The sequence below is a fragment of the Melanerpes formicivorus genome, unplaced genomic scaffold, assembly GCF_026170545.1.
Source record: "Melanerpes formicivorus ecotype bairdi unplaced genomic scaffold, bMelFor1.0.p_v2 SCAF_38, whole genome shotgun sequence".
Lineage (NCBI taxonomy): Eukaryota > Metazoa > Chordata > Aves > Piciformes > Picidae > Melanerpes > Melanerpes formicivorus.
Window position 1 is genome coordinate 3,079,319 of NW_027142390.1, and position 13,662 is coordinate 3,092,980.

The following is a 13,662-nucleotide window of genomic DNA, read 5'->3' on the forward strand; positions in this document are numbered from 1 at the left end:
TGCAAAGCCCTCACTGGACTGTGGGAGCATTTCTCCCTGTGGCTGCCTTCCTTTTTCTTCCCTTCTCCTGACTCCTCAACAGAGAAAAGATGTCTGTCACCTTGCTGGCTGCTTCACCGCAAGGCCATCTCCTGTGCCAGACCCCATGGCCATCGTCCCTGCAGCACTGCATCCAGCATGGTCCAGGCATCGCCAGTTGTCCTGGTGGGCTGTCAGCAAGGCTGGGATCACTCTTATCTCTGCCTGCTTGATTATCCCTGACACTATGCTGAGGCTGACATCCTCCTAATGTAATATAGACACCACAATGATTACCATCATTGCAGGAACTATGAGCACCAGACAATGAAATTTAACAACAGTAGGTGCAGCCGGGATGCGGGGCAAGGTGTGAATCGTGCTGTCGCTGCTCTCTGCCTGTGGCCCTGAGCAATCTCCATCTGCCAGCAGGATCACTGGAGTTTTGCACTCCTTGTTCTCCATTACCCAGCCATGGTGCTCCTTGCTCAGCCTGAACCATTGCATGGTGCTATTGCTGGGTATTTATATAACTGCACAATTCTTCTCTAGACTTCCTCTTCATCATCAGTCCGTGTGTCCAAGCCATGAGCAAGTTTGCTCAAGGGTTCCCTTTTTTATTATGATATTTTGAGCAGCTTCCAAATGGCAGGACCCCAGTGTAGATGGGATGGGCTAGACTGTTGCTTGGCTGGCTGAGGCCAAGAGATCCTGAAGCTCCAAGAGAAGCACTTGGATGAGCATCTGAGCAAGTGGGGCCTCTAAGGGCAGGTATCCTGCTGCAGCATTTGTTGTACCAACTAATTCCCTTTGCAGAGGCTGTATCTGGGTCACGGTATGAACCTGATCAGCACAGGCCTGATGGCAGGAGCTCAAAGCATCCCCCTGAAGAGAGGCCTGTCCAGCTCCACATAATAATGGCAAGCAGGAAAAACCTTTTGTTTTGCTGGTGTAGGGCACAGTCCCATGTCTGAGTTGTGAGAGGTTATCTCAGGTGAGCATGGCTGTTGTGCCTGGAGAGCTGTGGCTTGGGCTTTGGCCTCTCTTACTTGGAGCACCTCTACTTTGAGGGGTGATGCTCTGGGAGCAGGATGGCAGCTCTCTCCATGGCTGCTTGTAGTGCTTTGCTCTTTCACAAATGTGCCAGGTTTGCCCTGTGATTAAATGCTGATGTTTGGGCTGCAGCTGTCCAACCCAGGTGTATTGGATTCATACAGCAGAAAAAGACATCAATTTCTGGCAGGTGGCTGTTACCCAGACCCAGCCACCACTGCAAGTACACCCCAGCTGGGGTTTGAGCTGTGGGTATGGTCTGTATTGTGGCCCAGTGAAGCTGAGAGATTCTGGGTTTACCAGCTGCCATGGTAGGATGTAGCCTTTTGTTTGTCATAGTTGGTCTTGTGTGGAGTGAATGGGGAGTCTTGGCACAGACATGATGCTGTGCAAGCACAGCAGAGTGACCCCCCTCTCTGGTAGCTTAGTTTTGGGGAGAGGCTTTTTCTTGAGGGATGTGAAATGGAGCTGGGGCCAGAGGGAAGGACAAGGGGTCTGGTTTTGAATTGTGTATGTGCTCCATCATCCCTGCCCTCACATCAGTGTCCCCATGCTTGTCCTAGACAAGCAGGCTGGAGGCTGGCCCTGCTGCTGCTCATGGGAGACAGCAAGGCTGGGGTTGATGAGACAGCTTTTCCTCTCCAGTTGTGCCCAAAGTCACATGTGGTAGTGGTGCTATCAGAGAACTGTTGAGGTTGGAAGAGACCTTTGAGATCATCAAGTCCAATCGCTCACCTTGAGCTTGCAATCCCACCACTGCTGCTAAGCAACCACCACTAAACCATGTCCCTAAATGCCACATCTCTGTGTCTTTTAAATATCTCTAGGGATGGTGACTGCACCACTTCCTTGAGCAGCCTGTCCCAATGCCTGACAGCCCTTTCTGAGAAGAGGTTTTTCCAAATACCCAACCTGAACAGACAGGGAGCTCTGCAGGGAGCTCCCCCAGAGTTTGTTGGTTTCCCTTATGTTTTGTCATCAGATACCTTGACTCACAGGAAGGTGTTGGGTCCTCCTGTGGCAGCTCTTTGTCTAGGGAGTACTTCTGCACCATTTGTGTACCTTCTCAGGGTGCCCAGGTTCACAGTGCTGAATGTCCTCATGGAGAATGGCAAATGGTTTCTCTGACAGCTCCATGGGCACAGAGGGAATTAATAGCAGGCATGAGCATCATTTGTTGTGCTTTAGGAACAAGGCAAATGTGAGTTCAGAGAATGGATGTTCTGAGGCAATATCAGATCTGCCTCTTCAGTTACACAGTTGCTGCTGTGAACATGTGTTGGCAATTGGTTGTGTTACCAGCTCTGCTTTTCAGCAAGGCCACTTAGCACTTCTCTGCTGGTTCAGATCATCTTCTTGGCTGTTCATCATTGCACTCTGCTTAGAAATATTTGGGGTGGAATACTTCATGTTGCAGGTTGTCTCAAGCTATTTGATTTTCTGTCCCCCACCTGCCAGCATTATCTTTTTTCTTTCTTTCTTTTTTCCCCCCCATATCAGCTCCATACTTTCTGTTGTTTTTCCTGTGTTAATACTTCTCCCTGCTCTTGCCACTTACCAGTTCATTCTTCTGTAGTGAAGCCTGGACCCTTCTTCCCAGTGCCATGCCTGGATCTTCTGGCCTCTGCATCTAGCCTCAGTCCTTCCCAGACTATTTAAAGACTTGCAGTTTATGGTTTAGTGTCGTTCCCCAGCCCCTGAACACAACAGCTCCCTCCTCTGTGCTGCATGAAGGCTCATAGCTCTGCAGCCCCTCTCCTCTCCAGTGACTTCAGGTTTCCCAGACACATTGAGCAGGGCTGATGCAGAGGCTTTACTTCTCGTTTCAGCACAGCTGGAGCATTGCAGGATTTGGCTTCCTTCTTGTGTTCCTGCATTGCCACCCACTTGCCCTGCCTGTCAGGGGCTGCATGCAGGCTGGGAGGGGATGGCATGTGTTCACAAAGGAATTGCAAAGTGAAACCCAGTCTAGCAGGAGCTTGCAAGCTGCACCCTCTCTGCTCGCCAACGGTACCGAGGCTGCTGGGGTGAGTGTACCTACATGGAATCAGAAGCAGCAGTCTCTTGACTCCGAGGTCACTGCTATTACAGCCTTCAAACCCATGTCCCAGAGCAACAGATCACTGGAGAATTTCAATGAGAATGGGGTTCTAATTGGGATAAAACTAAAAGGTGGGGGGTTTGGGCCAGAGAATTTGCCCTTTGATTCAGCTCAAGGCAAAACCCAAGATGGGAAATGTCACCTTAGATAAGTAAAACCTGGCCAAGTCCTGAACAGCCCAAAGCAAAAAGCTACAATGGAGAGCTCAAAGCCATCGTAATTGCCTGGAGCTCTGTCATTCATTCCCCTGCCTCTCTGGTAGGTCCTTGTGCTCCTGTGGTCACTGCTAATTCCTGCTGGATTGTTCTAATTAACGCTGATGAACTGTTCAGCCAAGACGACTGCGGAGCTCTGCAGCTGCAGAAGGGGCTGGAGGAACATCTCCTGGTTTCTTTTTCTGTGTTTTCCTCCCTTGTGGACAGACACCGTTTCTGTCTGTAACCAATAGGAGCCAGCTTTCTGTTTCATAATAGGAAAATACTAATGTCAGGATGCCCTCCTTACCCAAAGCTTTCTCCTTGAAGATTGCTCCTCTTTGCTTTCCTAATTGCTGCTGCTCAGCTGGAGGTAGCACGAGTCTTCCAGGCACATTGTTTTGTTATGCTGTTGCTTACCAAAGTGGGAAAGAGAGTATGAGAGAATATTGCTCTCCTTGCTTTAACCCTTTCTGTACTAAAGTGGAGTGTTTTTCTCTAGCATGGGATGTTTTTGCTATTGACAACACATGCTTTTTTGGTCTAAAGATTGGGGGTTGAAGGAGCTCTGATGTAAGGAACACCTGGAAACCATTTCTGCTGGAGTCTGAGGCCGCCTCTAAAATGTGTTCTCTTACTAAAGCATCCTCTTCAGAGTCACTATGCTCACATAATGATCACCTATAATAAGACAGGACTTGCCTAATCAATCTGAAATATGTGTGGTCTGGGGACTAAAATTATTTGAGTGAAGCTAGAAAGTTAATGCTTGGAGTTGCCCTTCTGTGAAGATTGGTGGGCCTGGAGCCTGCAAGAGCAGAGTTTTGGAGAGGGTGCTGGAGCCATGTTCCTTAGGGACAGAGGAGCTGGATGAAGACTGCAGGTGTTTGGTTTGCTGTGTTTCTGCACTTGGCTCATGGGGTCTGCTCTTGCAGGCACATTGGTCTTGCAGTAACCAGGGAAACTTGCAGAAATGCCATTTTCTCCAGAAACTTCAGAAATTAGCAGGTCTGAGCTTTTTGTGTGCCACCTTACTGGGAGAGGTGGGGCACATTACCATCTTGGCAGCCTGAAGTCCTGGGGGCTTTTGTGGGGAAAACAGCTACATGAATTAGAGCTAGGATGGAGTAATGGCGTACGTGGACATAAGGCTGCAGGGGGGAGAGCTGTTGGGAATTTTCTAGTAGAGTGTAAGAAAGGAGGAGCTCTGGCAGAGCAGGGACTCCAGGGAGAGCTGCAGAAAGCAAAGTTGAAGCCTGAAGATTAACCTTGTAGGTCTGGAGGGACCGTGCAAAGCCAAAAGAGCAGCTTTTTGCTCAGTCTCTGAGTGTACTCCTGTGGCTCTGACCTCAGAAACTGCTTTGTTTAACCATGAAAAGAAAGAGAAGGTTGTGATGGGGAGATGTCTCTGCTCAGGCTCTTGAATTCTACACTAGCTGCCTTTCAGCAAGTAGAGTTGCTCCCTGCTCCAGCTCATTAACATCTGGAGCAGAAGAAGGGTAGAGTGAGTAGTTTGCCAACATATCAGGAGGGTGTCATCCTGTTCCTGAGCTGTGATGTGCCAGTGCCTGGATCCTGGGCACCTGCCTGCCCAGACCTTTATTTTTGCTGGCTCTACAAAGAGAAAGAGTTGTGGTGGCATCAGCCTGGTGAGTATCTCTAGCCAAGCCTCTCCTTAGTCCTGCCTTGGTGCTGCCAGCACGGGGCTCGGTGTGGTGGTTCCTGAGGTACACATTTGCCTTGTGGAAGCTGGTTGTCTGCTTCTGGTGTTTGGCTGCTGCTCCGAGACCCAGGGTGGATCAGGGCAGAGGCAGGCAGATGTTTTGTGAGAAATGGTTTCTGCAGTGTGTGGTCTCTTCCTTTGTGGTAATGCTCAGGTCTGCAACAAGCCAGCAGTTATCTCTAATGAAGATCCAGCAAAGAGGGGGAGTTTATCCCATGGGAAGCAATGATTCAGTTCCCAAGGATCATGCAAGCTTGGGTAAGTGCCAGACATGCTTAGCATGGAAATCACAGTTAAGCATGGAGTCAGCTACCTCCTTGGGGAGGTCCAGCTGTCCTTGGAGGATTTTTTGCTGCCAGATGTCTTCATGTCTGGAACTGCAGGTATGTGCAAGTAGCTCAAGGATTCAGAGAGCAGCACAATCCTGTTGCTACATGGAGTTTTTGTGTGTCTTATTTAAGGAAAGATAAGGCATGAGAATGTTTGTTTTCTTACTGAAATCCCAGATGACTGTAAAAAGATGTCTCTTACCCTGTGCTGGTTGCACCTGAGTTTGCAGGCAGGCTGAGTTACCAAGTTACAAAATGCTTTGAGGAGGTGACTGAGGGGCCAGTGATGGCAAAGGCTTGTGGTGGACTGAATGCTTCTTGCTGGGACAGCGCTGGTGCCAACATCCCCTTGGTTCTCTGCAGGTGTGTGGTTGGCTTGGAAAGACAGGCCCATGAGCCACAGCTGCACACTTTGGGTGCAAACTTTCAACTCCTGACAATTGCATCTGGCCTTTGGCACAATCCCAGTACAGATCTTTGCCTCTCCCCAGCACAGCCTGGCTGTTTCTGGACTGGCTGTAGAAATTCTGATTTCCTGAGGGCACCACACTGCTATGGCTTGCTTAGAGACAAGGATTCCTCTCACCTCATGTGCTCTTGCTCCTGGTACCCACTGCTGCCTCCACCTGTGCTGCCAGACCCTGTGCTGGAAAATCCCTGCAGGCAGCACACAGGGCTGAGGGCAGGCTGGCAGCTGGGCTTACCTTTGCAAAACCCAGCAAGGGGCCTTGGGGAGGGGACACACTGAGTGATCAGTGAGCTTTTGGGGTGCATTTGTCTGAGGGAGAGCAGAAGAGAAAGCATGATGGCTCTTCTTGTGCTACTGTTTTGGCTCAACAGAAGCAGTGTGGTGGGCAGCTCAGCTTTTGACTGAGAGGAGGGACACTCAGAGCCTGCAAGCACAAAGGGAGGCAGGCTATAAAGTCAGTGGTGGGAGGCAGCAGGTCGAATGCAGTTGGCTTTTTCTGGTTGCAAAGCCTTTCTTCCTTTGTTCCCCTTATTTCCAAAGGTGATATTGCTACCTAATCCATGCTGTTAGAATTCTTCTGTGTTAGAGGATCAGCTTTTCTGTGGGATGGCTGCTGTGCTTCTCTCTAATATTGACAGTCTTGCTTTCGTTTCCCTTCTTAGATATACAATGAGAATAGAAACCTATTTGAAGTGAAGGAGAACGTGCCCAGGAAATTGGTGGAGAAGGTCGCAGGGGACATCGAGAGCCTCTTGGCCAAGAAAGTCCGTGCTTTAAAGGTAAGATGATGGGCCTGTCTGCTGATCCTTTGTCTGATATGTGCAGTTTAAAGAAGAGGGTTGATGCTGGCTCAACATTATGATCTCAGCTTCAAAGTAATTTCCGTGTCTGTGTGGCCTTTTCTGGGAACTCTATCTCGCAGTTGCACAAAGTCATATGGAGCATGCCTGGGATGTAAGGCAAAGACATATCACCTGAGGATCTACTATAGGTCTCTTCTTGCTTTTTATCTCCTCCCACTGTCATGGGAACACTTGAAAGTGCTGCTCTAAGAATACAAGTGACAGCAAAAACCTGGCAGCAGATTTGACCCAGTCATTTCACTGGGGTGTGGTGAGCAGGAGCAGAGGCTCTGTGATGTCCTTGTAACAGCTCATGGAAGTGTCTCAGACAAGTGGGGTTTTCCCTCTTTAGGAGAGGATGCACTGAAATGTTTATGCTGGTGCCTGGAACTTGAATGCTGTGACTGAGTGTGCAAGCTGCCCTCATGGGTGCCTGCAGACACTGCCAATCTCTTGCCCTCTTTCACAAGGCTCCTTTGGAAATGAATTCATTTCTCTGTGGTGGAGCAAAGTGACCTGCTCGTGAGGCCAGCTTGGTAAAACCCAGTGGTGGCTGCAGTGAGGCAGCTGTGGGGCTGTCATCTGCTATAGAGTCCTCTGATAGCAGAGAAGAGATGAGTAACTGCCTTCCTGGAGAGGTGCAGGTGTCCTGTCCACTGCAGAGGGGTATGGGAGCCATGTCAGTTCTTTGCTCCAAGGATCTGTAGTATCCTCTCAAACACCTGACTGTAATGAGTAGCATGAAGTTGTGCAATGGACATCTGGCAATATGGCTAGCTGGATATGGCTTGCACCTTGATTGACTGGAAGGGCTTCTGTGGACTGACAGACAAGGGGACAGCTCAGAGCAGGTAGCTCTTGTGGGGGCTGTGCCAAAAAGATTTGGTCACCCTTCCAACCTGATAGGCAGGAATGGGAGCAGAGGAATAAGTGCTGTGGCAAGGGAAGGGGTGTTGCAATAACTGAAGTGTAACCAAGGCAGTGAGAGTTTGGCAGTGACCTATCTCCATGTTCTGGGGAAGAGGAAGCTCCTCTGAGAAGGTACACAGAAGGAATCACAAGAGATGCACGTAGGGCAGGTGAGTCTCAGGACCTGATAGGAGCTGAGTGAAGGGTGCTCAAAGGCTCCTGAGTGTCAGGATGGGATGGAGTTTTTCACAGTGATGGGCAAAGATGGTAACTGTAGGGATTTGGGTGAAGAAGACTGTATTCCATTCTTGGCTTGGGAGGTAAATATTAGTCCGACTTGGGACTCACATGAAGTGGTTTAGCGTGAATGGAAGGACCTGAAGTGGTACTAAATAGGTGGCCATTGTCAACAAGCATTTGGGGTTGTGGAAGCTGGTGTCCCTGTGTTGGTAGGGTTTCTGTGCATGCTTGAGCCCATATCACCTGTTAAACAGCCCAAAGATCAGCACCACCTGCAAATATTGGAGTAATCCCCAAGTGTCAGAAGTTAGCTGCACACACACCTGGAGAGGTGTGGCTCCTGTGGCTGGGCAGGGTGACAGGACTGAGTTACACAGCCAGATGGTACCAACTGCTTTGCACTCTGCCCCCTGAAGTTCAGCTGATAGGTTGCTGTGTTTTTCTTATCCTTTGCTGTGACTTTCACAGACTTGGAGAGTTTATGCATCTCCTGGGGCTGGGTCAAGGGTAGGACTGTGCTTGAGGTACAAATAACCTTTACTGTCTTGCAGTTTTACTTACTTTTGGTTGGATTTCTGGGCAGTAGTAGCTGATGCACTCTTACAGCCTCAGCTGATGGTGGACCTGACACAGAGGAGTGATTCTGGCAGCGCTGGTTAGATGAGGAGCACTTGTGCTGGTTTATTGCAGTGGAAACAATGATCCATTGGCCTGAATTAGTCCTTTCAAGAGAACTCCTTCAGACTGCAGTTGCTGGATGGAGCAGTCTCATGTCCAGCTTGCCTAGAAATCCTTGATGCCTTGGGTTGGTGGTTCTGACAACAAAATCTGGAAAGGGGGACGTTGATGGGAGGAGGAGAAACTGAACCTTCTCAATTTCTTCCACATGGCACTAAGCTTCTCTGAAGCAGGGGGGCTCCCACAGCTTCTTCCACTCTCCAACCTGTTTTCTTCTGTCTGCACTCTCCTCTCAGTTGAATCATCTCTCCTGGAGTTGTTTCCTCCCCTTCTCTCATGACTCACTAGAGTGATGATGACTTCTTGAAACACATTTTTCAACATGTGAGTCAGGTGGGACTGCATGTCTCGGTGAGGGCAGGTGAGGAGCCTCTCCTTGATGTATAAATTGCCATGTCACTCGTGTGCTCACTCCGCCGTCGCCTTTGCTGCGGGAGAGAGAAGGGAAATTGCCTGTGCTTTGGTGGGCCTTTGGAGGAAGGTGGTAGCTGGCCTATGGACACACACATCAAGAGTGCCATTCTGATCAGGTGGTGATTCAGTCCAGTCATCAAAGAGCCTGCTTCCCTCTGTTTCCAGGTGAAAATATTCATGTGTCCTTAGTAAACTGTGTGCAGAGCATTTTTTACCAATACATGGTTCTTGACCTTGTGTGCTGCATGTCTAGGAGCAGAAATCAAGGACAAGGAAACCAAACTGGGCTTTGTGGTCCTGCCAGCCATTGTGCTGTGCTGTGGCACTAGCAGGACACTTTGATTTCCCATGTGCATTTCTGGGGAGTGCTGGAGCCAGGGGTGTGTGGCTCTGAGGGTAATTGCTTCCTAAAATAACAAGGTGCTATTGCTGTCCCTCACATTTTGTTCCAGACTATCATGTCTGATGACAGTCTCATTGTGGGACAGAAATTCCTAGGAAGTTCTTTTCACCATCCCCACCTATTCCAGCTGGCACTAGAGAAAAGCATCTACAGCTGGCTTCTGGGGGACTTGCACTCCATGTTCCACATGGTGGCCTCTGTTTGCACCAGCACTAACTGCCCTTTTCTGCAGTGTTGTTTCTCCATGATGATTTCATTGCTTCACTGCCCTCAAAGTCTTTCCACAGTCTTCTTTCCCCTCCCCCCTGCCCATGTAGCCTTTTTAGGATTCCCCAATTCACTCACACTGAATTCTCTTCCTCTAAAGCCTCAATGGCTCTGTTTGGTGAGGTTGGTGAAGATGAGCCAGTTCTCCACAGACAGGAAAGAATGCAGCAAAGATCCTTCTGGAGGGAGCCTCCCTTGTCATCAAATCCAGCAGCTGCTTGGCTGTGCCCAGGCCATCTCTTCCCTGTGCTGCTTACCATTCCCATTTTGTGCTCTGCCTGCACACCTGGGCTGCCCCTTCCTGCCATGCCACATCTTTGGATGCCCCAAGTTCTGTCTGCTGCTCATAGCCACTGGGAAGACCTCAGCAGCCCAGCCTCACTTTCTCACCTGTGTTGGCAATGCCAGATCAAAGCAAGAGGGTGGGGAGGGTGCTGCTGAGGTGATGACAGGACTGGAAAGTGTTGGTGCAAGCAGCTAGTGGGCTGCTGGATTTCTGCTGTTCTAATCCAGCCTCAGGAAATTCTAGTACCACAAAAGCATCTCCACAGTGAAAAGGTGCTGAAGAGGTTGTTGCTTGTGGTACAAGATCTAGGAGCTTGTTTCACCTTCTCCTTCAGGTCTTCAGTGCCCCAGATCTGATTCTTTTATAATACTAGGTGAAGTGCATGAGCAGTGCCTCTGAGTCTATCCTTTCCCAAAGCTCCACAGACTAGGGGAGAAAGGAGTTGTAATTTGATTAAGGAGGTGGCTGAGAAATGGAAATATTTGCATCCTAGGATATGTCTTAGGCTTGTTCCTACTTTTTATGCAGTTCTCGCTTTTGGATGCTGACTGCTTCCTCCCTCACATATTTAACCACAGACAATTTGCTTTGCCTCCTGTGAACAGCACATCCCACTGCTTACTGAGTGGGTTATGCCCTGAAGTGAGCTATTCATACTCTGTAACCAGCCTGAAGACTTCTGGCAGTGCAGGTGGTCTTCCCCCACCTCTAAAAAGAGGCCTCCTGATCCACAAAACATGGTACAGATGTCTGTGGGCTCTGATGTTGTCCCCATGGGACACAGGTGACAGGGATGGGCTGGTGTTTTTCTCCAAGGAGCTGCTTTAGTTTTGCACATGGAACATCATCAACAAAGGCTGCTGACTTAAGGTGAAGTTTGTTACAGTTCCAGTGGCCCTCAGCCGTGTGCTGTGTCAAATATGCATGGGGCAGAAGTGCAGCAAAGTAGCATTTCATGTCTTGGAGAATGTGTCATGTGTATTATATGTGTGTGTGTGTGTGTAGTTTACCTACCTGAATGCCTGTGGAGCAGGTTTGGTGCACCTTGTGTGAGTGGGGATGACAGAACAGCACTCACCAGCAGTGAAGAGAAAATCTGTGAGGTTTGCTTTGCTTGTTTGTTCTGTCCTTGTGGCATTTAACTTCATATTTTTGTTATGTATTTCATTGTATTTCATTCATTATATATCATTGTGGAATGAGTATTTGTGGGGAAGGAGGGGTTTGCTAGGGGCATTTGAAGTGTCTGTTGTCTTCAGCTAAGGTGTAGGAGCTCCTGCTGCATTTCACTGAAGGCACTTGGATTTTCCTGCAAGGAGAGTAGGAAAAACTCCACTTGGTGTTAGCCAGCTTCTTTTGGCAGAAAAATGAATACAAAGGGCAAGACTCTGGGAATTTTTGGTTTTGAAGGCACACTGCAGGGATGTCTGGCTGGGGTTCCTGTGGCTTCATAGCCTGGGTGAACACAGCTGTAGGAGTTTGTGGGGTTCCCATCTTCTTTTACCTCAGATCCTAAGGGAATATGGCTGGAAGAGCTGAGATTGGGTGCACAGAGAATATGGTTGTTCTGGAGGTGAGCAAGGCCTGAGGGTTTTGTACTGCCTTATCCAAATGTCTCCTCTTTGTCTCTACTCTCCATCTTCCACTCTTGGTTTTGGGTTTTCCCACTTACTGCCTCTTTTTCCTTGCATATTCCTTCTGATGTGACAGTGCAGTTAGTACTCTGCCTTGCTTTAGGATCCTCTGACAGAGAGTGAGGTGGGAGTTGGGTGCATTACCATGAAGTATGTACCAAGCCAGCCTCTCAGGGGAGAGAGCTGGTCAGCAGGGGCTTGGTGAGACTCTGGAGCTCAGGCTGGTTGTGCTGTTAGTCCTGGTTGAATGCTCAGTGCATTACTGTTCAACTGGGACTAGTTCCAAGCTCCATTTACATCTGGCACAAGCATATATCAAGAGTGCAGAGGGGATTTAATTGGACGGGTTTATCCCTTTAACAATTCTGATAGCCCTGAGATTTCCCTTGCAGGTATGTGGTGAATGGAGTCTTTATCAGCTCTGCTCCCTGATAGGGACAATAAAAGGTTTCACTTGTCTAAAGAGCTGCAAAAATTGGCATGCAGCAAAGCATCCCTCAGCCCAGATCAGAGCATCTCCCTGCTCCCTTGGCAGCAGAGGCGCTGACCTCTGTCACAGCAAGGGCTGGAAGAAAACAGGCAGTGCCCACATGGTGCCCTCTGTTCCCTCCTTCGCTGCTGAGGGTGCTGCTGTCCTCTGGCCTTGGTGGCGTGCAGTGTGTAGGGCAGGCAGCAAAGGGGTTAGCATTCAACAGGAGCAGCCTTGGGGTTGTACTGTTTTTCTCCTCCACAGCTGGCAGTGTGAGGTCCTGTCACTATCTTGCTGCCCAGCTGAGCTGTTTGAAGCAAGTTCTTCCAGATGCTCCTTGGTCAAGTTGTTGGTGTCGTTTGGCTAGAGAAGTCCCAGAACAGGAGAGGGACTCTTCTTAGCAGCAGTGCATCAGGGGCTTGGGGTGTCTGCAGCATATGGTGCTGCATATGTGGCCCTGGTGAGTTTTCCTGCTGCAATGCAGTATGGCCCTGGATTCTACCTGGGCTGGGACTTCTGGTCATGCCGGAATGGTGCCAGTGGTGACACCCCAGCTTGCTGGCTTCTAGACCAGTGTCCGAGCTAAGAAGCACATTACCTGTCTTGCCTTAGGCAGCAAAATGGGGGAGGAAAGAGGGTAGCTCAGGTGAGCTCAGATGCAGCCTGTGATTTTGGTGGGCTGTGGGGCTTCATCTGCCCATGCACACCTTCCCCATTCCGGCCACACTGCCATGAGCAGGAGCGCTCGTGGAGGGAGGGCTGCAACCGGCATCGACCTTGTGCACGCTGAAGTACAAACCGTTTAAAGGTGCTTTGTTAATTCACAGTGACAAATCCATCCCTCTTCCTGCTTCTTTGCTAATTGCTGGTTGGTGGCTTTGTTTTTAATTCTATTTTTAATTCACTCCTAATCAAATCCTGGCTGACTGTCCCCACGTAGTTATTTATTTATTTATGCATTTGAGTGTGTGTGTGTTTGAGTCTTCCTCTGCCTCACAATTGTTCTTGTGCTGGACCTGCTCCAGTAATCCAATTTGAATCCAATCTCCCAGGTCTGGAATTCTAATTTACAGATTGCAGAGGGGAGCTGAACAATGCCCACACACCAGGATGGGGCTTTATTGTCTAATCTAATCAGGGACAATCAGATGTTTATGACAAGTCTATCAGAACTGTATTGGGCCAGTTTGCTGAGCAATGTAACCAGCTTTCTTAATAGCACTAACACGATTTAGGGCTTCCTGCACTTTCATGCAGATTATGTTGAACATTTCCCTTTCTTCTCCCAGGAACACTTGGCAGCAGCCCAGTCCAGTGGGCTTTACAACTTTGTAAGCTGCCTGGTGCGCTCTGCATCAGGTGGTGAGGACACAGGGCCTCCTGCTGCTTGCCTCCCCTGCCAGCACTGCACATGGGGGGTTGGAGGGGTCCTGGCATGATCTTGTTTGGGGGCCACCTCTGCAAGGTACAGACCTGGTACTGCAAATGCATCTGGAGTCATGAATGGGGTAAAAATGATGGTTCTGACCTGATAAAAGAGTAAGTCTCTGTGGCAGGTCACCAGTCCTGTACA

The 13,662-nt window shown here is 49.3% G+C and overlaps 1 protein-coding gene across 4 annotated transcripts in view; it reads left to right on the plus strand.

Annotated features, from left to right (window-relative positions):
- The window catches only part of CACNA2D2 (calcium voltage-gated channel auxiliary subunit alpha2delta 2), a 234,343-nt gene that overhangs the window by 82,566 nt on the left and 138,115 nt on the right, over positions 1-13,662 (plus strand). For all 4 annotated transcript variants that reach the window (XM_068157848.1, XM_068157847.1, XM_068157849.1 and 1 more), the window contains exon 3: positions 6,550-6,666. In XM_068157848.1, coding sequence (XP_068013949.1) covers positions 6,550-6,666 — 117 coding nt within the window. The remainder of the gene's footprint in view (positions 1-6,549; positions 6,667-13,662) is intronic.